Source organism: Molossus molossus, unplaced genomic scaffold, assembly GCF_014108415.1.
Source record: "Molossus molossus isolate mMolMol1 unplaced genomic scaffold, mMolMol1.p scaffold_m16_p_6, whole genome shotgun sequence".
Taxonomy (NCBI): domain Eukaryota; kingdom Metazoa; phylum Chordata; class Mammalia; order Chiroptera; family Molossidae; genus Molossus; species Molossus molossus.
Genome location: NW_023425399.1, coordinates 26,191,529 through 26,218,012, shown reverse-complemented (window position 1 = coordinate 26,218,012; position 26,484 = coordinate 26,191,529). Strand labels below are relative to the sequence as shown.

Here is a 26,484-nt window from a genome sequence, read left to right as displayed (position 1 = left end):
TATATACCTCATGTGCCCCAACCATGAAGTTGGGCCTCTCTTTTTTTTAAAATCCTCACCCGCAGATATTTTTCCATTTATCTGCAGATTGAATAGGAGGGAGGTGGGGATGGGGGGAGAGACATCGATGTGAGAGAGACACATGGACTGGTTGCCCAGACCAGGGCCGGGGATGAACTGCAACCAACGTACGTGCCCTTGGCTGGAATCAAACCCCGGGTCTCATTGGTCTGTGGGCTGACGCTCTAACCTCTGAGCCAAACCGACCAGTACTTGGGCCTCTCTTTACATTTTTCAAACTAACTGCATTGAAGAATAAATTATCTGGCATAGTACTGCAGACAAGTGCCTTCAATAGAAATTACTCAAAAACAAGCCCAGCTTACAAAGTGGGATGTACTACGTACCTGGTGATTTTACCCTTGAAGATTATATTTCAGTTTTTGTTTCCTAGGAACCAAAAGGGATAAAGTGCCTACTTGCCCTGGTCTTAGGTTTGAAAGGTATCTCTTGGATACAACACATGGGATTTAAAATATTAATTTGATAATCTTTGTGTTTATCTGGAGAGTTCAGTCCATTAGCATTTATTTTGATTTCTGATATATTTTATATCTATCCTCTTACACGATTTCTATTTATGTTGTTGTTTCTTTACCTTCCCCCTCAACCCCGTCTGTCTTGGAAATACTATTAACCTAAGATCACTTTAAAATTTTCCATTTGACTTTTTTGGAACATATAGTTGGTATGGGAATTTAGATTCTTTGTGTGAGGACTGCCTTGTGGATACAAATTCTCAAGGGAGACCTTTTTCCTCCACTTTTGGCAAGACCAAGAGAGAGAAATGCTCCTTTCTGCAAGGCAGGTTTATTTCTTATTGTTTCTTACAGATGAAGAACTCTGATGCCCCAGCTTTAGGTGGGACTCTGCAGAACATATCAGAAATGACTTTACTGAACTGAGGATCACCAGTGGATGCTGTTGGTGCTCTGACCAGGTCCCCTTATTGGCTGGTGCATCACTCCCCGGTTCCTGTGAGTGTGCAAGGCACAGGGAAATCAAGTGTCCACTTGATCTTCACCAAAAGTATGTTCCTGTTTACCTGGTTCTGTGTGAAATGGAGCTCTTTATGGACATTGAGTGTGTAGAGTATTAGAAACGAAAGGATCTGCCTGCAAAAATAGCTTTTGACAGATAAAATTCAGTGTCTGTTTCATTTTCCCTCGGTAAGGAATACACAGACAAACTGGTAGAGTAATATCAGTAGTGCACTAGTTATAATTCTCTGGATACATTTTTAAGTGGACTTTATAATTCAAATTATTCTTAGATGACCTGAGGAAAGAAAGAGAGAAGGAGGGGGAGGAAGGGAGGAAAGAAGAAAGGGAAGGAGGGAGGAAGGACGATGGTTTTCATGCCCGATGGCCCCTGGACAGGCTGAATAGTGAAGTTTTAAGATGGAATGAGCTGGAAGGTCAAACCAAGAGTGCAGAGATGATAACAATCTTTGGACAGTTCTCTAATCAATGTCCCAGCTGAAAAGCCACGGCACAGCAACACCTTCCCTCCCTCACCTATGCCTTTTTCCTCTACCCATTTCCCACCCTCACCCTAGCTTGAGGGTCCAGGAGCCACCATTAACTAATCCTCTGATGGATGCCTTTCAAAAAAGCTTTAGATTTTTCTTGATAGAGGTCTTGCAACTACTTGAATTAGGACATCTCCTGTTAAAATATTTTTTAAAATTCTTTGATAACCATCCCCTGAGATGCAACCTAATCTCCCTCCTTTTGAGTGTGTGCTAGACACAGTGACTCAGTTCTAAAGAGTAGAAAGTGGTAGAATCGATGGTGTAACTTTTGAGACTAGGTTGTAGAGGTGTTGTGGCTCCCCCCGTGCTTTCTCTCAGATTACTTGCTCTGGGAGAAACCAGCTGCTATGTTATGAGGACACCCCGTCGGCCCTGTGGAGAGGTCCATGTGGGGAATAATCAAAGTTTCCTGTCAGTAGCCAGCAACGAACCAGAGCGTCCTGCCAACAGCCATGTGTGCGCCATCCTGCGAACAGTTCTTCCAGCCCCAGGCAAGCCTCCCCATGGTTATAGCCCTGCCTGAGTTCTTGACTGCAGTATCCAGAACCGCAGTGGTCCAGTGAAGCTACTCCCAAATTCTTTTTATTTTAGTTTATTATTTAATGACAGTTGACATCCAGTATTATTTTATATTAGTTCAGGTGTATAGCATAGTGGTTAGACAACTATATAATTTACAGTGATCCCCCTGGTAATTCAAGTACCCACCTGGCACCATGCATGGTTATTACAGTATTATTATTATTATTTTTTTATTTTTTTATCCTCACTCAAGGACTTTTTTGCATTCATCTTCAGATAGAGCAGGAGGGAGAGAGGGAGGAAGAGAGAGAGAGAGAAACATTGTTGTGAGAGAGAGACATCATCTGGTTGCCATCCACACAACCCCATGGGGCCGGGGACAAACTGCAACTGAGGTACGTGCCCTTAGTGGGAACCGAACTTGACTCAGAACAGGATAATTTGTGTTTATGGTGGGTGTTTAGATATATTGATAGCCATCAGAAGCCTGACAATAATCACTAGGAGTCTGATGACAGTCTCTCTTATTCCCTTCCCTGGGGCTTGGATGGGAGGGACAGGATGACTTGAAGGCCAGGTGTCAGCATGGTGGCCATTATTGGGTCTTCCAGACATGTTTGATAGGGTTAGATTCTGTCAATTCTTTTGTTGAAGTGTCAGGTAGATTAGTTCAGAGCCAGGGTGTATCCTCCCAAAAAAAGTCATATGATGCACAAACATTTTTAAAAATATGTTTTTATTGATTTTTTTAGAGAGAGAGGAAGGGAGAGAGAGCTAGAAACATCAATGTGAGAGAGAAACATCGATCGGCTGCCTCCTGCATGCCCCCTACTGGGGATCAAGCCTGTAACCCAGGCATGTGCCCTGACTAGGAATGGAACCGGGACCTCTCAGTCCACGGGACAATGCTCAATTCACTGAACCGCACCGGCCAAGTCACAAACGTTTTTGGATTTGGGGGTTGGATCTCGGTTCCATGGAGATGGGGCATCTTAGTTTTGTCTGGAAATGGGTCGTGGTGATTTCTCCCAGTTATGTGTCCTCATTCCTACTCCATCCATATTGTGTGTGAAGTTTTGGAGCTGGATTGGTAAGGGGAAGGAAGTTAGAAATTATTTTACTTGTATAGCTTATGAAATCTCTAAAATCTCCAGCAGGACTTTGCCTGACTTTCAGGGTGGGGGGATATGGTGACTGAGGGACAGGACTCCTTTTAGAACATGCAGAGATGGAGTGAGATGGTCCCTTGATCCTGAAGCCACACGCTCACCTGGGTCTGGGAGCAGCAGGTAGAAGAGAGGAGGGAACTGCCTGAAAGATACCTGGGCTGTTGAAGAATCTTGGACTGACTTGCTGAGCCTTTGCCCTTCTGGTAAAGCCTTCTCAGTGGTCTGGCCTTCCTGGCTTATGCTGCCTAGGAGACATTCTGCATAGAACCCTGGGACACTAGGTGAACACAGAACTGTCAGAGACCAGGCTCTGCATTGCACCCTTTGCAAAACTCCTTAAAGATCCTCTTCAACTTCTCTTATACAGTAAACAGCCCATCACTTTCCTTTTAGGATTTGGTGTATGAGAAAGATTTTTCTTCCCTGAACAATCTTAAGTTTCTTCAATCGGATAAGAAGGACGATGTTACTCACTCGCTCCTTGCCCTGCTGCTAGGAGGCTCCGGTGCTTTTCTGGTGCTCCATGGCGTCAGCTCCCCTCAGACTGGGTCTGGGTCACCATCTTCCCACTCACCGGCTGGACTTTGATCCATTGACTTTTGTTTTCATTGGCCTCATGTACCTTTTATTTTAACCATCTCACCTTTGTATAGAGGTAATGGTCAGGAATATGGGCCCCTCTGCACCCTCCTCCCAGTTGGTGGAGCTGACAGAAACCTGTGTCCCAGCGTGAGCACCATGAAAAGAATCTATGATGATGGACACAGTCACACGCCATCCTCCCAAAGTCTGGAGCCAAGGGAAACCGCCATGAGTGCAAGGTCCAGAGCTACCTGAACCAAGCTACTGGGAAGGCCAGCTATGAGGAAGCAGAAGGCTCAGCTCCCCTAAAGAGCAGGTGAAGCCATTGTCCTCCAGTTTGGATAGGCAGCAAGGACTGAGACGAGGAACTCAAAGTCCCCACATTCAATAAGAGGAGAGAGAACGTGTGTGTGTGAGAGAGAACGTTGATTTGAGTGTGTGGGTTGATGGGGCTCAAGGTTCAGCCCCAGGATGGGGCTCCTGTGAGTCCAGCTGTCAGTGGGGAGGTCTCTGAGCACTCTTTCTAGAGGTTGACCTCCCAGGATGAGTCTGAGGCCTGGCTTGGCCAGACTCTGATCTGATGCCAGGAGGCCGAGATATAGGGAGGTGACCGGAGGCAGGCAGCATGTTCCGCCCAGCAGAATGGGAGGTCCCAGGGCCCTGCACCTTCTTGTCCAGGCTCTGGCTTTGGCTGGCAGAGTGAGGCATGGTCCCTGGAAAAAGAACCAAGATAAGAATGAAGATATGAGAGATTTTGCTACAGTTTTTTGGTATCAAACGGAGCCCCTGGAGTTGCCCCGCTCTGTACGTAGATTTCTGTCCTATTGGGTGATTTGAGAAAGGTCAGATTACCCTCAGGCATCTGAGGGCAACTGGCCTACCCTTTGCATGAACAAATCTGCTGGAGGAATTTGCTCTGCTGTCTGGGGAACTAGAACTTGAATGCTGGTCCTAGGCTAGACTCTCTGAACCTGGTTTTCTTTAGTATAAAATTGGGACAACAAGAGCCTCACAGGTGGCTGCCATGGTCAATTATGATGATGGAAGGGGCTGTGTAAACTGGAATCAGGTCCAATTTCCAGCTTTCACTCACTTGTTTTCTTCCCTCACCCTAACTCCAAGTTAGGGCAATTACTGGCTTGTTCTTCACCAAACCCAGTTCCTGGGACGCAGAAATGGCTAAGTTTCCATTATGGACGGCTGTGGCCTATGACTGAAGTCCAGGCTTTGATGTATGCCACTTCCATGTGTCTTCTAGGTTTTCCCCTTGCATTAGCTTGATGCACGTGGAGTCACAGGATAGAAGGAGCCGTGGTTCCCCCACCATCACTTGGGAAGAAAGTGGCCATCAAATGGAAACACCCAATTTGGACATTAGGTTGACTGAGAAGTAAACTTTTATTGTTTGAGCCATTAGCTGTTTGGGGCCTGCTGGTTACAGCAGATAAGATCATTCCAGTGAATACTTTCAGAAGAAAAGCTAAGTGAGGCAGCAAGGGGCTATTGGAATTTTCTAGACTAAAGCTACCTAGATATTTTCCTGGAACGTATCTTCCTAAGCTCCCATGGATATGTACATATTACACTTTCAGTAAAAAAATAAAATAAAATACTGCAGTACTGATTTAATCAATATAAAACCGAAAGAGCTTTAGATCTGTAATAAAAATTAAAGTTTGAAGAACAAACTTTAAAACAGCCAGTAGAGAAGGGGCGGGGGGTAGGTAAGGTGGACAGGCATCTTGGGATTCTGGGGGCATGAACTGACCACTGACAAACCAGTGTAAGTTTCTTGGTTTCTCATGGAAAACATTTTGTACACCTATTTTTTCCTCCCATGGTTAAGTCCATCAGTGTCCAAATATGTCCATTTCATTTTTTTTCCTCACCCAAGGATATTTTTCTATTTATCATTAAATAGAGTGGGAGGGAGGGAGAGAGAGAAAAAGACAGAGAGAAACATCAGTGTAATAGAGCCACATCGACTGGTTGCCTCCCTCATAAACTGACCAGGGCTGGGGCCAAACCACAACCGAGGTAGGTGCCCTTGACTAGAATCGAACCCATGACTCACTGGTCTGCGGGCTGACACTCCAACTGCCGAGCCAACTGGCCAGGGCTCATTTTTTGTTTTGTTGGTGATATTATACCATAGTATTGCATTTACTCCATTTTCTGACCTGTGTGGAAAGATTAGGTGGTTTCGGATATATATATCCAAAAATACATATGTATTTTTGGTACGTGCCCTTAGCGGAAACTGAACCCGGGACTCACTGGTCCGCAGGCCAGTGCTCCAACTGCTGAGCCAAACCGGCCAGGGCAGGTTTCAGATATTTTCCTCAGCTTCACAATAATAAGCTGCCAGTCAGCCACTCTTCTGCATTTCTTCTCTGACCCAGTCCGTGAAGCCACCGGCGGACTGCGGCTGATCTTACTGACAAGAAGGCCTGTAGCTGTGAAATGTCTTCTGTGCGTTTTAGGAGACTCATCAGGCATAGGTTCTGTTTTGACACAGACTTCTTGTCCTCTTTTTGCAACATCCATTTGTTTACTTGTAACTTGTTACTATTCAATAGTAACTTGTTACCATTCTAATATCAACACTCAGTACTAGAATACTTACTATATTAATATCCACAGAATGTTTGCTATGGATGTACATGGGTGCCCTGTTTCTCCTGATCTGTTTCCACAGTCACTCCCTTTCCTAGTGGATCTGGAGAACTGAAAATACACTGATGGCCGATTTTTGTCTTGCAGGGAAATACTGCTAGGTGCTTAAATTCTTGTTTCTTTTTCTGATAGTCTTTCCTACATGTTCTAAAAACATCAAATACATGATAAATAATTTCTGCACTAAAAATTGTAAGTCCTAAACTATCAGCCATTTCTTGTGCATCTTGCTCAGTTCTTACACCAAAGGCCAAAGTCACAGCATGCTGGCACTGTTGACTTTTAAAACGGACAATCCTTGGAAAATGGGGTCGCCCCAGAAATGATCTCTTTCACTTTGACATTTTCTTACTCCCAAGCTGAAGATGGTTTTTGATTAGTCCTCTCTGAAGCCCTGTGACACTTTCTTCAGAACATATGTGGCCATTTCTTACCCTTTCATTCTAGATAGTCTAATGTTTTCTTTTTAAATGTAGCAGCTGCTGGATACAAATCTCCCTATTTGTCCTAAAGAAATCATTCAAAACAACACAGGAAACAAATACCTCCCCCATCCCCAGGCAGCTGGGCCCAGGTCAGCCAACACTTTGAGCATCTTAAAGGGGTGTGCTGGGACACCAGTAGTGCTCCTACATTGGGGTAAGGAGCCAGACATTAAGGGGATGTGACATGGGAACTAACAGATTCAGAAGGAAGAGAAACTGAAGAAGACAGAATCACTTTAGAAACGACTACATTACAAGGAACATAAAGAAGAAAGGTCACCACAGAAGGTGTCGTGAGAGACTTGGAGGATAGAAGTGAGTGAGACAGCCCTGCAAGACAAGTGATGCTATTTCCCCATTTTATAAAGGTCTGTACCGCCTACCAGCTCATTTTCATTGCCCTTTCTCTGTGCCAGGAATTCTGCGAAGCACTTGAACACATGATCCATCTCATTTCCACCACCATGAGGTCGGCACTGTAATTTATCCTTATTTTCACTGGCCCAACTTCATACAGCTAATAATCATCTGGACTCTGATTCAATCCCAGATCTGTCTGATGTCACAGCACATGCTCTTTATACCTTTCCATGTGGCTCTGTAAAAAGTAATTATGAACAAGTTACCTGCTTTGGTGGCATTTTTGGAGCCACCTTTAGCTGTGTCCTCCGACTCTCTGGCTGCGGCTCTGCCTTTGACAGATTTGTGGCTCTTTTCAACTTCACGGAGCTGCAGGAAAAACATAACAGTTGTTCTTGGCCAGGGAAATGGGTGTTTGAGGCTCAGAGCCCAGGACGGTGCGATCTAGGGGGCAAGGACTATCTTCCATTCTCGGGAAGACCTTGCATTGCCTGTTACTAGTACTCGTGGCTGACTGCAGAGGGCAGCCAAGACTCAGTTTGCACAGCATTTGAAGGAGCATCAGGCCCGGAGGCAGAAGCCTCCAATCCTCTAGTTCAATGGTTTTCTTTATCTGGGCAGGAGACCCAGTAAGATTAAGGAAGTGGGGATGGGGATGGGGATGGGAAACTGGCTGTGAGGCAGACGAGATTAGTTCCGGAAGAGGCATCGGAGAAGCAAGGAGAACAGAGCTTAGAGAGGGTTTACCATATGAAGGAGGTGGAGGAGGGGGCTGGGAGAGTGGAGAAGGCAGGCAGAAGTCACTAATGTTGAGAGGCTGCCTGTGCTTGGAACTTACAACCCTCCTAGACCACAGGTCACAGGCAATATGTGATTTTGACAACACTATTTTCTTTAGTCTTTATAGTATTAGTTTTAATCTATAGGAATTACTACAGGTACTGGTTTTATTATGTGTGAACACTGGTTGAAATTGAATTTCTCCTGTTCTTCAGCAACTTCTCAAAATGTAAGTACTTATTGTAATCTATACGCAAATATCCTCAAATATAAATGCATGCTGTTGAACCTCACAGGCTGCTACCTATCATACAGATCTTTTTGGCTTTGGTTTAGAAGAAAGCCATTTAAAGCATGCAACTGGGTTCACAGAGCCAAGTAGCAAAACACAAAAACATGACATCATTTTTACCTTCTAGAATGAAACTCTCTCTCTTTTTTTTTTTTATCCTCACCTGAGGACATTTTTTCATTTTTTGTTCAGGTAGAGTGGGAGGGAGAGAGAGGAACAGAGAGAGAGAGAAACATCGATGTGAAAGGAACACATCGAGTGGCTGCCACCTGCACGACCGACCAGGGCCAGGCACAAACTGCAACCGAGGTACGTGCCCTTAGCGGGAACCAAACCCGGGTCTCTCAGGACCGCAGGCCAACGCTCTAACCGCTGAGCCAAACTGGCCAGGGCTAGAACGAAACTCTCGACAGAATACAACTCACAACAGACTCACCGCTTGGATTTTCTTCCTCAGCTGGGCATTAGCTCGGGAAAGACTTTTGGAGACTGAGTTCAGGTAGTAGATGGCCAGGCTGTAAGAGAAAAGCATGCCTTCTGTGGTATGCTGCCTTGGAGAACTACAAGAGCTGGATGTCTTTCCCAAGAAATCAGGGCAGGCTTCCTGGAATAGGTGCCAAGGCTCTGCCTCTGGGCAGGGTGGAGGGAGGTCCTGCCATCCTAGTCCCCCACTTAACATGGAGCAAAGGTCCTGGACAGCGCTGCTCTCTCTCTTGGATGGAATGTGGTAATAAGCTACACATTTCTACCCCTCAGAGTGCTCCATAAAAGTTGGCTAAAGGAATCATCCCTCTTATGGGAAATCTGAAGAGGAGGGGGAGTGGCAGAGTTTCTTGTCTGCAGAAGAAGCTGCTTGTGTTTCCTGGGCACCTGCCCGGTGCCAGACTCTGTGCCATGTGCATCCCACCCCACATCTCACTAGGTCTGACGAAGCTCCATGAAGTAGAAAGGGTGACTCCCATCTTTACAAATCAGTGTCCTGGAATTCAGAGAGGTTAAGTAATTTGCCCAAGGTTACCCCACCGATCAGCACTCCTCAGAGCCCACAGTTGAAGTCAGAGCTCTTTCCCCAATCTTCAAGTATAGAGAGAGGCAGAGCTGCTAAGGACCTGCTTGAAGTTCGCCTAGAAACACAACTGCAGATTCCCTGAGGTCCTCTGCTCAGGTGCACTGATGGGAATGTCTGTCCCAGGCTGCTGGTCTCAGTGTCTGGCTCCCACCAGCTGACTTCATGACGGGGAGTCCTTTGAGGCTGTCACCTAGACTTCCTTTTCACTGGACCTGCTGGGGGCTGTGGCCTGGACTGTACCACCTGAGAACAGAGGGGCCACCTGGATTGGATGCTCAGCCAGCCTGTTACCTGGGAGCTTTTTAGGTTCATCCTAATTATCACTTTTCTCCATGAATTTCAAGCCTTAGCTACTCCAGCTTGGGTCTTCTGAACCTTTCCCACAGGGTGGGCCACCCACAGCCACTTCAGGAGAGTCTATAAGCTCTCTCCCTAGAGAGAAGAGGAACCACATCATCTTTGGAGCAGAATGTAGGTCGAAGGCTGTCATGTGAGCCCCCTGGAGCAAAGGAGAGAAGGGAGGACAGGTAGGGGACCACTGTCTGTTTCAGCACTTGCTCTGCACCAGGCCTTGACCTTTCTCCTAATTAACAACCCATTTGTTAGGGAGGAGCTGGAGGTCAGAGAGCATAAAGTGTGGTGGGTGGCTGGGATCCTCCTGAGGCTGCCTGCAAGGGTCAGGCTTGGTGTCTGGGTTCCAGAATCTTCTCAGGCATCACAGGGCAGTCCACGTTGTTATATCATGTCAGCCCTCTCTCATGCCAGGACTAGAAGCAGATGTTTGAAATTGAGGATGTAAGGAAATACACCTATTTTGGAGAGCAATTTAGCACTATCTAAAAAGAACAAAGTAATGCATACATACCTATGACCCTGCAGTTCCACTCCTAGAAGAGAAACTCACACAAGGAGACACATACACAATTGCAATAGCAACAAAGTAGAAACAACATTAAGAATGTCTCTGCAGAAAAATGAATAAACTGGTTTATTTACTCATACAATGGAACATAATAGAGATAAAATCTGTGCTCATGTATCCACATGGGTAAATCCCCTAAACATAATGTTGAATGAAGAAAGCTTCATGAACATTCATGAAAAAATGTTAAACTTAGAAAACAATAGTATATACACACATGATGAAAGTATGAAAATAAGTATGAAAATGATTAAAACTAATCAAAATAGTGGTTACCTTTGGAGAGGGAGGAAGAGAGGATTAGGTAGAGGTTGAAGTGTATCTGTAACATTTCGTTTCTCTTAAAAAGAGAGATCAAGCCCTGGCTGGTTTGGTTCAGCGGTTAGAGCGTCAGCCTGTAGTCTGGAGAGACCCGGGTTCGGTTCCCGCTAAGGGCATGTATCTCAGTTGCAGTTTGTCCCCGGCCCTGATTGGATTGTGTGGGTGGCAGCCACTTGATGTGCACCTTTCACATCGATGTTTCTCTCTCTCTCTCGCTCTCGCTCTTCCTCTCTCTCCCTCCCACTCTATCTGAACAAAAAATGGGAAAGTGTCCTCGGATGAGGATAAAAAAAAAAAAAAAGAGAGAGATCTGAAGCTAATATTGCTAAATATTAACATCTAATCTTGTGATCACGTATGTGGTTTTACTTTTCTGTATGTTAGGAATAGTTCATATTTTAAAAAATGCATGCCAAAAATAGGTATTTATAAAGAAACAATTCAGTAGTATATTTTTGATGATGGTAATTCAAATTCAGGGCTCCAACTTCCTGCCTTCTTTTCTCCTTCCTTCCCCTGGTCCTCCCTTGAGCATTCATTGTTTGCCTCCTATGCTAGGTGTGGGGCTGGTGTTAGGGATACATAAATCATCAGACCCACCCACTCTCCTTAGGGGTTTCTCAGTCTTTGAGAGGACCATTGATGATTGCATGAACCAGCTGTTCTAGGGCAAGGGTGCTCTGTGGAGAAGTGCCATGGACCCTGCCAGGACAGGCGGAATAAGCCCCTCAGCTTTCTCAGAGACTCAGAGCCCAGAGGTCTTTGATATTTCTAGTGAACGTTTAGGAGGGTGTTGTAGATACTGTCAGCACCCACTCATATTCCTTGGCACCTTTCAATGTACTTCCTGAAAGACTTGCAACTTCCAATGCCTTTACCTGTGTGCCTGACGCTTCCCCTGCACCCCTCTCCACAGAAACCGTTCTACCAGGGACGGCTGGCCCACACTGCCGGGCAATGAACCGGCGCCTCTCCCTCCTGGGGTTCCCAGCGGCACTCAGCCTGTGGCTGATGGGAGCTGGTGTACAATGCCCCAGATCCCTCACCCTTGAGCAGGTAGCTCTGAAGCCACTGTTTTCCAGAGTTCTCCAGAGGAACTAAAGTCATCCCAGTCATAATAAAACAGCTTCCTATCCCTTCTGTCTTCCCTACCCCCTTCTCCTAAAAACTACTTGCATTTGAATCTTTTTCTCAGGATCTGCTTCTGGGAAATCCAGGCTAGGAGGGCAAGAAAGAAGGACCTGCTGAGGAAGTTTCAACTGTGTGTGTGTGTGTTTGGGGTGGGGTGGGGGGTGTATGAGGCAGAGCCATGGGCCTTGGCTAACTTACAACATCAGCAGGATCGCTGGAATGATCAAGCCTGGGTTGGCGAGGAACGCAAAGATCTTGCCCAGGAAGGTTGGGAAATCGTTTTCAACGGTCTCTTGGATGACATCATACATTCTGTTTTTCCCACTGGAAAGAAGAGAACATGTTATGGTATGCTGCAAGGCTCACATGGCACCCGACTGTGTGCATGCCCCCCTGCTCGCCCCCTTGCAGATCCCACGCTGCCATTCACCACGGCTCTGGAAGAACCAGAGTTCTGCTCCAAATGGACTGCAAATAAAAAATGTCCCACCATCCCTGGCCAGTCTGGCTCAGCAGTTAGAGCGTCGAGGGTTTGATCCCTGGCCCTGGTCGGGGTCATGCAGGAGGCAACCAATCGATGTGTCTGTCTCACATAGATGTTTCTCTCTCTCTCTCACCCTCCTCACACTCTATCTGAAGATAAATGGAAAAATATCCTTGGGTGAAGATTAAACAACAAAAACAAAAACAAAAAAACCTTACCAAGGGCTGCCCTTTTGGTTTGGGATTAAATTTAGGTCAGTGCTCTGGCCACCAGATTCACGTCCTTAGTACTTCACAACTTCTCAAACTACACTGGTTCCTGTGTCTGACATCTTACGAGCTTTTGCCTATACTCTCGTGGAAGGAAATTGCCAGTGATAAAGCTATGAGATCGACATAGAGCTTCCCCTGCGTGGAAGCCGTTCTCCAGGGGCTGATGTGATGGACAACCTCATGGTGCATTTCGGAAATACCCACAATGAGTCTTCAGATGAGAATTCCAGGAGACTGGATTGTGAAGCCCTGATAAACAATTTGCATAGGAGAAAAATGAAGCTTCTAGCTGTAATATTTCAGAGGGCGCTCATAATTTGACAGTCCTATACTCAATAATTTAAATGAATTTATAACAAGCTACTGACTTCCACAGATGCTTGTCCAGAGATTACTGGCCACTGCTGGATTTTGGCTGGTAGTTTTAGTGCCATGAAGTAGACTTTGGGGGTTTAAAATTCCTGGTTTAAATCTTTGCTTCTCCATTTATTAACTGTGGAATACCATGAATAATTTATTTATTTTCTTGCCTATATTCATACCCCTACTCTCCCCACTAGAGCTGTACTGTCCAATGTGGCTATTATAAATAAAATTTAAATTAAACTAAAAATTCAGTTTCTTAGTCACATATTTCAAGAGGTCAATAGTCAAGTGACCAGTAGCTGCTCTATTTGAAGAGCAGATATAAAAATTTTTCATCATATAAAAAATTATACTGGTCAGTGCTGCTTCTGAGGTTTGATATCTTAGGGAAAGATACTGAAAATTTATCAGCCCTCATTTCCACATCTGTATAATATGGTGTTATAAGTATAATAATAGTGTTTTTCTCCGAAGATTGTTATAAATTCCTATTAAACACTGAGTATGGGGCTGTCTAATTATAAGTGCCCTCTGAAATGTCTCAGCTAGAAGCTTCATTTTTCTCTTATGTAAAGTGTTGATCTGGAGTTGGCAAATAATAACCCATGCCACCTGCCATTATTTGGTGTGTGGGCTAAGAATGGTTTTCATGTTTTTAAATGGTTGTAAATATATCAAAAGAAGGATATCTTTGTGACACATAAAAACTGAAGTATGAAGTTCAAACTTCATTGTCTATAAATAAGGTGTTATTGGGCCCAGCCGGTGTGGCTCAGTGGATTGAGTGTCGTCCCATGGACTGAGATTCTTGGTCAGGGCACAAGCCCGGGTTGTGAGCTCGATCCCCAGTAAGGGGTGTGCAGGAGGCAGCTGATTGATCTATCTCAGACTGATGTTTCTATCTCTCCCTTCCTCTCTCTCTAAAAAATAAAAAAAATAAAGTATTATTGGAACACAGCCATGATCGTTTCTTTGTACTTGTCTATGGTTGTTTTTGCACTATAATGGCAGACATGAATTGTGTCTGAGACCCTTGGGGCCATTGAAATACTTAGCACAGCTACACAGCGCATTATGAATGGTAGTGATGTAGTTGTAACACGACAGCACTTCAAGTGCCATGCATCTCACCATAATATGACAGTTAACTATTTCTTAAAGTACCAGTGCATACCCACCATGTAAAAACAAGAAAAGGAAAGTGGACTTCAAATGTTATGCTCTTAAGTCATAGTTGAGTGTGGATTATATGATGTATTAGTTTTCAATGCCCACTGTAACAAATGATCACATTGGTGGTTTAAAACAATACAAATTTATTCTCTTACAGTTCTGGAGGCCAAAAGTCTGAAATGGTTTCACTGGGCAGACCAACGTATTGGCAGGGCTGCTCTCCATCCCAAGGGGGCCCTAAGGTAGACTCTGTCTCCTTGCTTTTCTTCAGTTTCTAGAGCTCATTCCTTGGCTCATGGCTCCTTCCTTCTTCCATTTTCAGAGCCAGCAGCGCAGAATCTTCAAATCTCTCTCTGCGTCCATGGTAATTATCCTTTTCTGTTCTTTTTATAAGAGCACTTGTGATTTAGGGCTCACCTGGCTAATCTCCCTATCTCAAGATCCTTAACTTAATCACACTGACAAAGGCCCTTTTGTTTTATAAGGGTAACATGCACAGGTTCCATGGATTAGGACCTGGATGTCCTTAGAAGCCATTCTTCAACCCAACAATCTGCTCTATGGCCCCCAAAGATTCACATTTATCCCACCTGTAAAATACGTCCCCTGCCATCCCCACATCCCCAACAGACTCAACCCATCAACTCAAAATCCAAAATATTATCAGCTCAAAAGTCCCAAATCTCATCTAAATCAGGTATAGACCCACCTTGGGGCAAAACTTCTATCTGTGGACCTGTGAAACTAGAAAACAAGTTATTTACTCCCAAAATACAAGGGTGGGCCAGCCATAAGATAATGGTTATAGATGTCTAATTCCAAAAGGGAGAAAACGGAAGGAACAAGGGAATCACCAGTTCCCAGCAAATTTGAAATCCAATCAAACTGATGAAGCCAAACTTCATCAGTGTTCAAAGGCCTGAGAATAATACTCTGGACTCTTGGATCACCCTCTGTAGCTGCAGCTCTGCCTCCAGGCCCAAGACTCTGCCCTCAGTCATCCTTCCTTTTTCTTGAAGAACAGTACTCGTTCTGGTGAGCAGATTTTATCAGCCTGTTTGCTAATTGCCTGAAGAAATGTCGGAGTCCAACAGCTTTCCTTCATTTTGTCTCTTCTCTGTCCCTTCCAGTCGAAGCTGGTACAGTAGTGTTACTGCTCAAAAATCACTCTCAATACTCCGTGGGTCTTCATTCAGTCCATTAGGCAAGAAGGTCCTACACAGATCTTTCCTGGATAAATCTCTCTCTACTTCTGGCTTCTGCTAAGACGGATGAGAGGATCTGAGTCACATGCTAAAAGGATCCTCCGTGCGAAGGCATATTCCGATCTTTGGAGTCTTCAGAAGCACTAGCAAAAGATGTCCAGCCTCTCCTTTGGCTTTCTTTTCAGAACATGTGTTCCTGACAGCAAATCTAATTTTGGTATCTTTTGCAATCTGGGTAGACAGAGAATTCATCCATCCTGGTTTCTTTTGTTTATCAGTTCTTTCTTCAAATTACCTCTTTCTTCTCACATTTTAGTATAAACAGAGAGAAACAAGGCTGCACCTTCAACACTTTGCTTAGAAATCTTCTCAGCAAAATAACCAAGTTCATCATTTATAAATTCAGCTTTCCATGCGACTGTAGGACATATTCATCTGCTTTCTTTCTCTATAGATCTCCTTTTTTCCAGTTTCTAACTCATGTTCCTCATTGAGCTGTGGTGAAGTAATTAAATTGTGTTTGAGGGCAGGCACCAAATAAATATATCCAGAGAAAATAAATGTGTTTAAGACTTAGAATTTCCAGCAAGAGCAGATGCAGGAAGAGTTGAGGACTCTGACACCCTGTCTGGTTTGGCTCAGTGGTTAGAGCGTCAGCCCACGGACCGAGGGGTCTCCGGTTTGATTCCCGGTCAAGGGCATGTACCTGGGTTACAGGTTTGATTCCTGGCCCTGGTCAGTCATGGTTGTGTGGAAGGCAACTGATCGATGTGTTTCTCTCACATCAATGTTTCTTTCTCTCCCTCCCTTCCTTCCACTCTATCTAAAAATCAACGGGGAAAAATTCCTTCAATGAAGATTAAAAAAAAAAAAAAAAAAAAGGATCGAGGACTCGGAGAGCAATGTCCCATTCAAAAACACGGCAAATGATTTTGAGTGGTTTCCCCTGTTCTTTTATGAGTTGATAGATGGTGCTGATACTGCTCAGTGGCCTATTTGAGGAGTTAATGCCAAGTTAGAAGTGACTGAAGAATTAACTTCTATAAATATTCTAAATGTGGGTGAAATTTTCTCAAAGAAATTGAGAAAACACGAGTTCAGTACAACTCAGTGGAATGGAATGAAATACAACTGAATGAAGTGGCATCTCCTGTGATGTGCTATAACTGATAATGGTCAAAATATAAGCAGACTAACTACTATGCTGTACCTGAAACTAATATAAAACAACACTGAATGTCAACTGTAATTAAAAAATAAAAAAAATGTAATAAATAAAAAATAAAAATAATAAAATATATGGAGAGAAGAATGTAAGGACAGAAAACTGAGCTTTCTTTTTGTTATGATTTTTTTCCACAATTTATGAGAAGCACCTGGTAATTAAACATGGAGATTGCTGGTGTCTGCAACTTGAAACTGCCTTTCTACTCAAACAGTAGAATAGATAAGGGCTGGGCTGTCTTCATTCCCCCCTTCCCAGCTGTTTTTAGCGACTCAAAAGTAATTCACACAAAAGCCTCTAATGAATAGAAACTTCCCCCTTCAAACAAATCTCCCTCTTCTAAGCTCTTTGCAACCCCTTCAGATGAAATCCCCCTTTTTATACTCTCGGTAACTCTCTTTATTCCAAGGCATATTTTATAGGCTGAAGAAGATATAATAAAACACAGCTCGTCTGTCTTTTGTTGCCCTGTGCCACCTGGGACTTGGCCCTTTCCCTGACTATGGGGTGAGTAATAAACTTTCTCCTTTTCTCTCTCGTCTCACTGTTGTGAATTCTTTCACAAGCCTGCATCACAGGCCCAATCCCCTAACAAAGAAGAAGGCTAAGCTGGACAATTTACAAAACTTGTGAAATTTTAGGTGTGTCCAGACTATGGCTATACATTGTCTTACTCATCCATAGGTAATTTGCAGAAAATATCTGAATCTATCATGTATAATTGAATCAATAATGTCAATGGTGAACTTCATTTGTTCTCATGACCTAATTAATTTTAATATCTAAATTTTTGTTAACATAAAAGCTGACTATCCTGACTTCTCGCAACATAGCCGTTCAATGGCTTGGCAGTAGTAAAGCTTCGTGAGATTTTTCCTATGGTAGTAGAAGTGCTGCCACATCTGGTACAATGGTGGATCCAGGAGATCTGGACAGTGTAATTGATCCTTGAGGACAGGAAACAGTAACTTTGAACCTCTATCTATTGAAATATTATCACCCCCCTCCCCCCAAAAAAAGAATTTCATTCTTCTCATTGGTAGACCTGTTTACAAAAAATTATGCTCTATCATCATCATATTTTTCATTTTGTCAATTAAAATTTTCTGGGCATTTGTTTCTCTCTTGTTATATAAGTATCTACATAATAGCCTTGTTTTGTCTTTTGATCCCCAAAGCCTAAAACATTTACTATCAGGCTCTTACAGAAAAGGTGAGCCTATCCCTGGGTAGATAATTCTTTCCACTTCATGGCATCGTTTTGAGTACCTGCTACCCCCAACCTGGGCAGGGCTCAGGCTTAATATGTATGCGCCTTACTATGGGTTGGCACTTTACAAATAATAACACACTAAATCTTCAAAACGACCCTATGAGGTAGGCCCTACCATTATTTCCATCACATAGGCACGGAGCTGTGGTGTAGGGAGTTAAGTCACTCGCTCAAGACGACCCAGCTGGCGGATGGCAGAGCTGGTCTAGAGCCCATGCTCTAATCAGAGGCCTGGCGATCGTTTTCTGAAAAGGGCTGGATAGGAAAGATTTTAGGTTTTGTGAGCCAGAAGATCTCTGCTGGGACCTACTCAGTTCTGCTGTTGCAGTGAGAAGGCAGTCAAAGATTTGAGGTGAGCGGGTGTGGCCGTGCTCCAGGACAACCGTGTTCACAAAAACAGGTAGATAGTGGTCTGGATCTGGTCCGCGGGCTACGGCTCACTAACCCCAACTTTCACCTGTTCGCTGTGCCCGTTCCATTCGTTTATGTTGCCTGTTGGGATCTGATCCAAACCCCAAGTCCCTCCATGTAAAAGTGAATTTCTGTGAGGTGAAGGGTCTAGTTTAAGCATTGACCCAGGGTTCTCTTCTACACAGTGGGTATAAAGCAGCGAAAAAGGAAACAAAAAACACACCTTCATGGCGTTTATGTCCTGGTGGGGGAGACAGACAACAAACTAGATAAACAGGCAGAAGGAATGGCGTGCTAGGTGTTGGTAAGGAGATATAATAAGCAGAAGCGATGGTGTGTGTACGTGTGTGTGACATTTTCGTCAGGGTCTCCAGGGAAGGCCTCACTGAAAAGGTGACCTTTGAGTAAAGACCTGAAGCAAGTGACAGAACAGTTGGGAAAATGTCTAAGGGATGAACATTCCAGCTGTTGATGAGATTTGTTCAGAAGAGTGACGGGAAGGAGGTGGCAACCACGTTCTCTGCTGAGTTCCATGTTCAGGTCCCTTCCCCTGCCACCTGGGTGGCGGCTGTTCGGGCCTCTGAGGGTAGCAGATGAAGCAGGGCGGGGCAAAGGGTGAGGACCGGGCATGGCACAGGCCCACTCACTGACGCCTGCCTGGAGACAGATGGGCAGCCCGAGCAAGGGCGCTGGTGTTTGCATCCAGAGCCCAGCCTCCCAACCTTGCTCAGGAAGGCTTCCACCACTTGTACCATGTGGTCTGCCTTCAGCCAGGCATTCCTGGTCTTCCACAGCTCAGCCTGTTCTTCCACGTTACATCTCCTTCCTTTTCCTTCTGTCTGAACCTCTGTTCAACCAGACTGTAGTCTGTTGTGAGCACTCCTGCCAATGTCTCCTCTGAGCTCCCATGACACTCACCATGGGGCACTAACCACGGGCTTTCCCTGGCTAAGTCCCCAGGAGCTGAGAAGCACCAGATCGGCATTTCCCACCGTGTGCTGATCCACGCTAGCAGGCAGGGCAGGGATTAGAGCAAGGCAGGTGAGGCTATGGGGTGCACAGTCCAAGGAGGTATTCACTCAGGATCATGCAGGGCCGGCACCTGCTCCTACTCCTGGCCTGGGTGGGCATTACGTGAAGAAAGGGTCTGTGGCCAATAAGGATGGAAACATTAGCTTGCACATCTTATCGTATTGCACAATTCCGCCAAGCCTTCAATAAAGGATTGTGCGTTGAGCATTTGTAAGGGAGGAAGTGGCAGATAAAAGGAGCAGCGTGTTCCCAACTGCTTTAACCACATACCCCTTTATATGGAGTAGAGAGAGGGCTTTGTTTCAAGAAGGTCTCACGTTTGGAAAGAGAGTAGTAGATGCACATGATTTCTCTATCTACTTCCTTACATAATTGTCGATCTCTTTATTTAATATCCAGTCTCCTAAACTAGTCTGGCTTACGCCCTGAACTCATAGTACTGGCAAATGCTCTGCATATCTTGGGGACCCAGTCAGGAGTCTCAGTAGCTGACATTTGAATGACATTTGTCAATATATGGTCATTTCATCTTCAGAATACCCACCCCCTTACATTACTCATCCTATGATGAGGTAATCCGGGGCAGTAGGTTATCCATCCATATGTTGAAAGGTTAGAGCTATGCTGTCCAGTATGGTAGTCGTTAGCCACGTGGGGTTATTTAAATGAATATTAATTCAAATGAAAGAAAATTAGAAAGTCAATTTCTTGGTCCTCATTTCAAGTGTTCAACAGCCACGTGGCTGGTGGCTACCACACCGGATGGCGCAGACACAGGACATTTCCATCCTGCAAAAAACTGCTGAGCAGCACTGAGAGTTGCCGAAAGCTCCACGGCCTTTCGCAGGCCGATGTGACACCAGAACTGGGATTCCGAGCCACTGTCCTCTGAGCAGGCTGCCTGGGGGTGGGGGAGCTTCTCGTCTGCAACCCAGACTGCACCTGAATGGCCCGCAGTCAAAGGAGGGCGGCAGGGACATGATGGTGTAGGCCACGGGCAGGAGGCTGAGGAAGAGCACCAGCAGCAGGAGGCCCATGTAGAAGTTGTTGGATCGGGAGGCTTTGAACACGCGTTCGTGGGGGACGTTACTGCTCATCACTGCCCAGCACTGGAAGTACATGGAGGTCAGCAGGCGCAGCACATTGATGCCCACCAGTCCCGGAGCATAGAAGGAGCCCATCCTGGAGGGGCAGAAACCACACACCTGGTTGGCCTGGCAGCAGGAGAGGCCAGGGAAGGATGACCGAAGGATGTGGGACTGATGGGTTAGGGGACGAGGCCTCGCTTTCTCTGCAGGTCCCAAGGGAAGGGGCCTCCCATTTAACCAGGACATTTATCACCACACCATAGCCATTCATCCCTCAGGAGAAGGAGACACTCCAAACGTTATTGCCTTACCACAGGCATCTAGTAAATTATATGGTCTCCTCTCTGTTTCTCCATGGTCTCCCTAAAATAACACTGCTGCTCAGAAAAGTATGTGAAAAGTTCTTAAAGTAAGAGAGTTGGACATTGACTTGCACTGAGCTGCTGGCGTCTTGAAAGTCATGGCTGAACATCCTCTAACTCCCTTCTTAGAGGATGTTCCCTAGTTCACTTATCTCCCTCCTTCTCTCCTTGTTCTCCCTTCCTCCTCCTCCTTTCTGCCCTTCCTCCCCTCCTCACTCTTTTCTTCCCTCTGTCCTCCCTCTGTCCCCTTCTTCTTTCTGTTTTCCCTCTCTCTCCGCCTCTTCTTCCCTCGATATGCCCATCAGCGCCCAGGGTGGGCACACACTGTCCTGGTCCACCTAGTCCAGCCTCTCCCCAGCTAGCTGAGAGGCCAAGCCCGGGATTCTAGTTTTTCGACTTCCCAAATGAGGTGAGCCCCAGATGAACTGGATAACTCACCAGATCATTCCTTGGTTGAAGATCAAACCGAGCACATTTCCACTAATATCAAACTCAGCGTATGAAGGCTGGAGAGAGAGAGAGAACGTGTTAGATGGCGTCAGCCAGACTCTACTACCAGCCGACTGGCCAAGCCAGGGCCACTCCATCCCAAAGAGCCTGCTCTGCTCTGGTGGCCAGAGAGGAACCTTAGACTGAGGGTACTGCTCAAAAATGCTAGAGTTTATGCCTTTTAGGGCCTGCGGGCTGGCTGTGTGCTCTTGAGAGGACCCTGGCCCCTAGAGAACATTTTGTCAATGCTCTTGTCAGAAATGTACCTTGCGATTCTAATCAAGGGGTAACTCTAATACATAAGGAAGTGCAAATAATTAAACGAGAAGTCAAATGAAAAGGAAGCTTAAAAAACAATAAATAAATAAATAAATAATCTCCTCTAATTCTTTTCTCCTTTTCATCTTCCCCCAGCCTTAGAGCATCCATGGCAAAGAAAAAGCTCAGCTAGATACGTATTTTCAGCTTGACTCCAATTGTCAGAGTTTGAGAGATTTGTGACGTATGTGAAAGAATACACATTTGTGAGCACCGGGTCCTCATGAAACATGCTTAAACCTTCTTCCCAATTTGTCTTCCAGGAATGGAGGCGAAAGGTTACAGGAGTGAGAAGTAGGAGAGAGAAAGGGAGGCCAGGCGAGCATTAGGTCGGAGGAGGAAGTGTGCATAATCCAAACACATGAAGGTTAAACCTTGGGAATGCATAATTTAACATGTAAAAATATTTTTAAAAAACTATTAATCTATTGGGTTTTGAATCTTCCTTAGAAAAATCTGCCTCATTCCAAGATTATAAGTTTTATATTATGTATGCCTTCTTTTAGAAAGTTATGATTTCATTTTTTTGATGTTTAAAAGTTTGATTCAACTCCAATATGTTTATTTAGGACAGTTCATGTGAAATGAGTGAAAGATATAACTCCCCTTCCAATGGTTAGCCAGTTGTCCCAACACCTTTGCCATATAATTCTTTCACTTTCCCACTGATTTGAAAGACTCCCTGTATCATAAATTAAATTTCCATATAGAGTGCACCCATTCTGGACTTTCTATTCTATCTATTGGTAAGTTTGTCTATTTCCTAGTATCAGTTTTACTTACTATAGTTTCTTAGCATGTTATTTATTTATTTATTTATTTTTAATTTTTTATTTATTAATTTGTTTTTGTTACAGATGTTTCTCATTTTTTCTTAGCATGTTTTAATGCAAGAGGAGGCCCAGGCCCTTTCACTCTGCTGTTCTAACTTCACCCTGCCTATTTCCATATGCTTGTTTTTTAAATGAACTTTAGCATTATTTTGGGATCTTGCTGAACTGATAAACTATTTTGCGAGCAATGACATCTTAGCAATGTCATGACATAAAGACGCCATCTTTGTTGGGCACGAGGTTCTTGCACCCTTGTTCTCAGATAAGATTATACAGTTTTCTTCACTGAGGGGGAGTTGAGTAGGTCTGTGTAAAACTGGCTGGCGACTAAAGAAAAAATAAAAGACAGAGACTGATACTTGGGCCCTTACCTGGGCCAGGTGCCCTGCTGCAGGCCAGGATGAGGATCACAGTAAACAAAATATGGAGTCTGGTCAAGGTGCAGGTCCCTCCCAAGACCACTGGGTGGGTGAGTGGGGTGTTTTTGGAGAGACACTCACAGGACAGATGGGGCTAGAGGTCCTGCCAGGTCATAGAAGGCCACGACAGAGAGGCAAAGACACACATTTAGAATGAGCAGTTTCCCAGGTAGGTGGGGAAGAGGAGTAGCCCAGGTGGAGGGAATGAGTCAAAGAGCTTAGTCAACGCACAATCCAGAAGATGGGCCAATGGTTATTGTGTTCTTGGTGTGTTCCAGAAATTTCTGAAACATTCACGTCCATGTCTGCCCTGCCCCACTCCAGGATTTCATTAGACTTTTAAAAATGAGGAACTACCATTTCCCCTCATCACTCTCACTCCGTTCCTGTAGCTTGCACAGTGTGGACGCCGAAGCCTAGTGCTTCAGCATTTCTCTACCAGCATCTGCTCGGCAACGAAGCATCTGGTCCACCTTTCCCAAGGCCAAACACCTCCATTTCCCAGAGAAGAATTTCATAGTATTAACTGCATTGGGAAAAGGCAGATTGGATACTTAAAGGAAATACACATTAAATATGTTTCTACTTCACAGACCAGCCTTGAGCATTTAAAGAAATGCACAAGAATGTGTGAGACTCTATCAAAAAGGATGGTTCAAACAGCTTTCTGCAGAATGTCTGTGAACTGTGACATACAAATCCAGCCTCCAGGTCCCAGCACCAGCAGTAGTTCATGAACCGGACGAAACAAGCCCGCAGGAAGTCCCCCAGCAGGATGGTGATGTACGTTACCAGCATGTCGGACACTGTCAACCTCATGAATTCCTGCAAGGAGGAACATAGAGGATGGTCAGGATTGGACCTTGCCCACTTTCCCCGACTGCAGCCATGAAAACTCTCCCCCACCCACCTGCATTCTTCTCTGTGGTCCTCTGATTTTGGGGGGCAGAGCGGTGGAGGTACAGAGCAAGGACCCAGGCTTTGAAAAATTCTCTTATAGGTCTCAGCTCTATAATTGTATTGCTTTGGAATAGTCTCTGAACCTCTTGAAGTTGGTAATATTAACCTTGCAGGGTTAATGGGAAGCTTAGTGATTACGTGTGCGAGTTGCCTGGTACGCTGGCAATGCCCGGTGCGCTGGCAATGCCCCGTGCCCGGTAGTTATCAGCACCACTGCACAGATATAGGATCTGAAGGCTCACTGCTCACTTTCTGCACCTGCTCTGAAATACCAGCTGCCCCAGCTAGGACCGAATCTGATCCTTGTCACTGGGGAAAACAGCAGGCTTTCTTTATCGCCTGCTAATTGGATTTTCATGTTATATAGAGAAAATAATGTAGATTTTTCACAGAAGCACATAGCAGAAGAGGAATAAACAAAAACTGTTCTTTGTAAAGTATATATGTGTTGCTCTTTATATATATTTTTTGATAGATTTAAAGAATAGGGGGGTGGAAGCGGGAATAAAGGGGGGGCATCTGTAATACTTTCAACAATTTAAAAAAAAAAGAAAAATTTAATAGACTATCAGATGTCATTACAACCTTTAAGACTCGGGCCCTGGCCGGTTTGGCTCAGCGATTAGAGTGTCGGCCTGCATTCCAGAGAGACCCGGGTTCGGTTCCCGCTAGGGGCACGTGCCTCAGTTGCAGTTTGTCCCTGGCCCTGGTTGGGGTCGTGTGGGTGGCAGCCACTCGATGTGTCTCTCTCACGTCCATGTTTCTCTCTCTCTCTTCCTCCCTCTCTCCCTCCTGCTCTGTCTGAGGATAAATGCAAAGATGTCCTCTGGTGAGGATAAAAAACAAAACAAAACAAAAAACACTCTTGTTTGATGCTCTGTGTGAGTGGATTCTTCAGGGAACACACGGAAAGATAATAAAATCTGCATTTCAGTGGGGTTGCTGATGAAAGAAGCCTCATGCAAAGAGATGGACTTGAGGAAGAGAAGGCTGCTGACCCCTGTGTTGCCTGTGAACTTGGCGTTGCTGCCTGTGAAGGCCAAGAAACTAGGCTGTGAAGTCCTCCCTGTGCAAGTTACAGGAACGGTGGTAAAGGGGGATACGGGGAAATGGTAGTTGTTCATTTCTGAGACTCTAATGAAAAACATTAATTTTCTCTTTACAGGAAAATGCGCAGATGCATATACGCACAAAGTCCTGAATCCAATTTTTAGGAGTATTTATGATTTCCAGGTGGAGAACCTTGGGCTTTTAGGAAAATCTACAGTAAAACTCTAAATAAAGTAAAAAATTAGATTAATGAATGAAGCATATAGAGAAATATATGAAATATTGAAAAAAAATGGGGAAGTAAAAAAGTGGAACTTCCCTAAGAAATACTGGCTGGACATTTTGGTGGCTTAAAATGGAAACATCAAGAAGAGAGGACCGAGGACTGAGGACAGGGATGCCCTTTTCGGGAGAGCACAGCTACTCACAATGCCCACAGCCGTCTCCCAGCAGGAGCCCCGGGGCACGTCGGCAGGGTGCAGGGGTGGCCGGGGGACACTCTCGTTCCAACCCGAGGAGTTGTAATAGTTAAACAGAGTCCAGTGAGTAATGTTCTTTATTGTCTCTTCATTAGAAAGCTGGAACAAAAGATGGAGATGCGGGGTTGGAAGGAACCAGGAACGGCCCAACTGTTTCCACAGGAACAACAATTAAAGCCAGCACGGGCCCATCCTTACCACTTCACCTCTGCCCCACCCGCAACAGGGTCCCCCAAATCTAAACAGAAGAGGGGCAACTGGCTGAAGTCCTTGGGTCTTTTCCAAGAAGTTATTATCTTCCATCCATCCACCCATCCTTCCATCCATCCACCTATCCTTCCATCCATCCATCCATCCATCCATCCATCCATCCATCCAAACATTCATTCTTTTGAGAATAATTTATTCAGGGTCTCTTACGGACGTGTAAGGCTGTGGTTACACAGGAGTGAACAAGAGAGCTGGACCATTCCTCTGGAAGTTCACAGTCTTGTAAGTGACAGAGATGAACAGACAATTACAGAATAGAGTGATAAGAGCGATGGGAAATTTTCTCTGGGGATCAAGGAAATTCACTTCGGACAACGGGGGCCAGAGAAGACTTCCTGGAGGCAAAGACATCTGAGCCTAAACCTCAGGGAGATTAGTCAACTAGTCAAACATGGGAGGAAGGCTGGAGAGAGACGTTTGCCCTGCGGAGGAAATGTGAGCGTTAGGAGGGTAGAACAGCCACTGGAGCGAGAGGGAAGAGGGAAGCCAGAGACGAGGATGGGGCGGTGGGCAAGGGCCAGATCCAATCATTGCCATGCTTAGAACCTTCTTCTAGCTTCCCTGTTAACCTCAGGGGAAAGGTTCATGCAGCTCAGTAACAAGGAGAGAGGGGTAAGGAAGAGGAGCCTCATCATCTGGGCCTCCCCCAATTTCATTTTTCTCTTTTTCCCCTTGACTCTGTTGTTCAGCCATCCTGCACCAGCTGGTCTCTCTGCTCTCCCCCATCTCTGCTAAGATGCCCTGGGGGGCGGGTCTGGAGCCCCTCCTGTGCCCTGCAGTGCTGCCCTGGGCTTGCCCCCACTGACGCATGCAGAAATGAATGGCTTTCTGCTGTGCCCTGAGGCCTGGCACAGTGGGTGCTCCATAACCAT

At 45.1% G+C, this 26,484-nt stretch overlaps 1 protein-coding gene across 1 annotated transcript in view; it reads right to left on the bottom strand.

Annotated features, from left to right (window-relative positions):
- Positions 1–4,362: 4,362 nt before the first annotated feature.
- The window catches only part of TMC2 (transmembrane channel like 2), a 60,373-nt gene continuing 38,251 nt past the window's right edge, over positions 4,363–26,484 (bottom strand). The window contains exons 13-20 of the mRNA XM_036245499.1: positions 25,292–25,441; positions 23,550–23,678; positions 21,233–21,300; positions 20,287–20,526; positions 12,102–12,227; positions 8,897–8,975; positions 7,655–7,757; positions 4,363–4,580 (exon numbers count right to left, since the gene is read on the bottom strand). Of these exons, the coding sequence (XP_036101392.1) occupies positions 4,363–4,580; positions 7,655–7,757; positions 8,897–8,975; positions 12,102–12,227; positions 20,287–20,526; positions 21,233–21,300; positions 23,550–23,678; positions 25,292–25,441 (1,113 nt within the window). The remainder of the gene's footprint in view (positions 4,581–7,654; positions 7,758–8,896; positions 8,976–12,101; positions 12,228–20,286; positions 20,527–21,232; positions 21,301–23,549; positions 23,679–25,291; positions 25,442–26,484) is intronic.